Consider the following 3,251-nt stretch of genomic DNA (forward strand, 5'->3'; position numbering starts at 1 on the left):
AATGCTAAAGACAGCTGTCCCATTCGTTTCAAGAGAAAAAATTTGAACTGACCAACTTGGATAGTAACACAGTAAGGGTTACTGTGATAAATCATAGCAGGAGGAATAAAAGAGTAAAGAGAATAAAAGGGAACAAAGGAGTCCTATTTGGGACTAACAGTCAAGGCTATGAGCACAGACATAAGATGAGTTTTGAAAAAATAAAGGTTGTATGCTTCACAGTGAATTGGAATTATTATTCTGACTATGATTATCGTTATTTGTTATTCTAGGGAAAGGCCTTGTGAATACAGGCTTACAATTAATTAAGTATGAGACAATCCAGAAAAATATTTAAGTTTTGAGGTAAAAAATGGCTTGATGATGTACTACAAGACGATTGTGAGAGAGAAAAGGAAACTGCATCTTTGGAGGTCATCACCTCTAAAAAATATCTTCTCCACCTGCAAAACCTACCGTGTGGTATAACAACAGTGCTGCCCCCTTCTTGCTGACTGGCTTCTTGGGCTCAGAGGCAGTTCACCACTGGATCTCTATTCCCTTCTTTGTCATCTACTTCTCCATCCATTTTGGAAATGGCACACTTCTTGTCCTCATTTGGAATGACCACAGCCTCCATGAGCCCATGTACTACTTCCTGGCTATGCTGGCAGGCACGGACCTTGGGATGACACTCACTATGATGCCCACAGTCCTGGGTGTCCTGCTGCTAGACCAGAGGGAGATTGCCCATGCTGCCTGTTTCAACCAGTCCTTCTTCATTCATCCACTGGCCATTGTAGAATCAGGTATCTTCCTTGTTATGGCCTATGACCGTTTCATTGCCATCCACACACCACTGAGGTATAACTCCATTCTTACCAATTCCCGAGTGATGAACATAGGACTGGGGGTACTGATGAGAGATTTTATGTCCATTTTGCCCGTAATTCTTTCACTCTACTGTTACCCATATTGTGGTTCCCGTGTCCTCTTGCACACATTTTGCTTCCACCAAGATGTCATAAAACTCACCTGTGCTGATATCACGTTTAATCACATATATCCAATTATTTTGATTTCTTTGACTGTCTTTTTAGATGCTCTAATCATCATCTTTTCTTATATACTAATCCTCAAGACAGTGATGGGCATTGCATCTGGACAAGAGCAAGCTAAAGCTCTCAACACTTGTGTCTCCCATATTAGCTGTGTCCTAGTATTTCACATCACTGTGATGGGACTGTCATTCATTCACAGGTTTGGGAAACATGCACCTCATGTGGTCCCCATTACCATGAGCTATGTCCATTTTCTCTTTCCTCCATTCATGAATCCTGTCATTTATAGCATCAAGACCAAGCAGATTCAAAGAAACATCGTTCACCTATTTTCTGGGCAGAGTAGGGCTTGAGCCCTTATTTCAGAATCTCAAGATCTCTAGGATTTCTGGGCCTCTCCCATTACTGAAAAGGAACCTTGGTTTTATATCCACACTTTTTTTTCCTCAGAGTTAGATTCAATTTTAATTATCACATGAAAAAGCTGATGTGAGCAAGAAATTTTTATACATATATGTGTGTGTGTATATATATATATCACTTAATGAAGATGGAATGCCAGTGATGCTGAAGAAAAAGAATACAGGAAGCAGAGGAGATAAAAAAATCCAGGTTCTGTATCCAAAAGAAGAGTAACTACGATTTCAGAAATAGTCAAGATAAGTAGACTAAAGCAGCTTGGATAAAATACAGTTCATCTAAAGGAAAATGTGCAGTTGGAGGTACATTTTATGTGTCTTATAAAGGTGAATTTGAATAATACATGATCATATTTTCATCTCCATACTTTGAATCTAATTACTCTGAAAAGGATTTTGCTTGATTAGTAAGCAAACTTGTGTGAGGCTGAACAGCAAATATCTAGAACTTCAGGAAGCTTACTCATGAAATGTAATTTCCCTTAGCAGATCGGCATATTTTACTACTAAAAGGCATGTGATGCAGACTAACAGCTAAATAGCACCAAACACATTTCTTATCATCTAGTGGAAGCCAGATATCCCAGCCCCGTTTTCCTTCTTCTCATTGTCTGCTGAAACTAACTTAATACTTCCTCTTCTTTCCAGATTTCTATTTTGTCTCCTTTTTCTTCTGAAAAAAATAACCAACTATAAATTTAGATATCACCACCCATTTCTATTTCCCCTCTTGCTTCTCACATAAAAAATCTCGAGACTTTTTCACTTCATGAAATAGTTTTGATAATTAATGCAAAAACTTGGCAAAGGTAATGTTATATTTTAGAAATGTTTCACTGATGGAATAGTTTCTTCCTTCAACCTTCTTCAAAGTGCTTGTAAGTCTTTATGCTGTTCATTGTGTCTGAACGCAGTCTGCTACTTGCTATTAGTGTAACAGGGGATGACAATTTCTTCATCTACTGTTAGTTCTGCGCTAATATTTGCAGCTAATCTCCTTACAGAAAACTAATCTCAAAAGTTGCATTCATTCCTCTCTGAAGACTGCTGTTTCTTCCAATTTTTAAGTTCTCATTGAGCTTGCTTCTAATATTTTCTTTTCTGATTGAAAGTCCATGTTCAGCACCCAGTATATAATTATTCCATTCTAAATTCTCTCTGCTTCACTTAAGAAATCTTTCATATTTATTTTACATCTGGGCAGTGAGCACTCTGAAAATATTCCAGAGATTTGATAAGAAAATACTTACCGAAAACTAAAGCTAAATAATGCAGTATTTCTCCAAATTAGAAGGGCCATTTGGATGCAGGAAAAATCAAAACTAATAAATGACTGATCCTGAAGGATTCAGTTATTGTGCGAATGGTTTGTGAGAGTTCTTTGAAAGTAGGACGTTGGGGGGTTTATTCATTGTCATTTTAGTTGTTATTCTCTGTGTAAAATTTATTTGTTTTTCCGAAGTTGGCATACAGAGTGTATTCTATTTAGAAACGTTGTTTTCTGGTTATCTTTTTTATTTGGTCTAAAATGCACATTGTGCTAACATACAAACTACATTTAGGAAAGCTGCATCTCTATTGACCACTGAAAGGATGTCTGTAAGAGTAAAAAACATAGTGGTATTAAAATTTTCAGGCGAATAAGGGTTTTTTGTAAAAATGGCAAATGTAATGTATTTGTCAGTAGGGGATTGCAATGCTGTTTTCTTGATTGTTGTAAGAAGACAGCCTACAACAATGTGTAAATGTGTAATGCAAACTTAGGGGCAATGTGCTGAAAAATAAGGTATGA

General features: G+C 37.0%; 1 protein-coding gene across 1 annotated transcript; it reads left to right on the forward strand.

Annotated features, from left to right (window-relative positions):
- Window positions 1-433: 433 nt before the first annotated feature.
- On the forward strand, window positions 434-1,393 carry LOC116476149 (olfactory receptor 51B4; the record flags this gene model as incomplete). Its single annotated transcript, XM_032165868.1, has 1 exon — window positions 434-1,393. A coding segment is annotated over one exon (960 nt), but the record flags the coding sequence as incomplete, so codon positions are not given.
- Between the last annotated feature and the right edge of the window lie 1,858 nt (window positions 1,394-3,251).

This window comes from Hylobates moloch, unplaced genomic scaffold, assembly GCF_009828535.3.
Source record: "Hylobates moloch isolate HMO894 unplaced genomic scaffold, HMol_V3 SCAFFOLD_11, whole genome shotgun sequence".
NCBI classification, from domain to species: Eukaryota; Metazoa; Chordata; class Mammalia; order Primates; family Hylobatidae; genus Hylobates; species Hylobates moloch.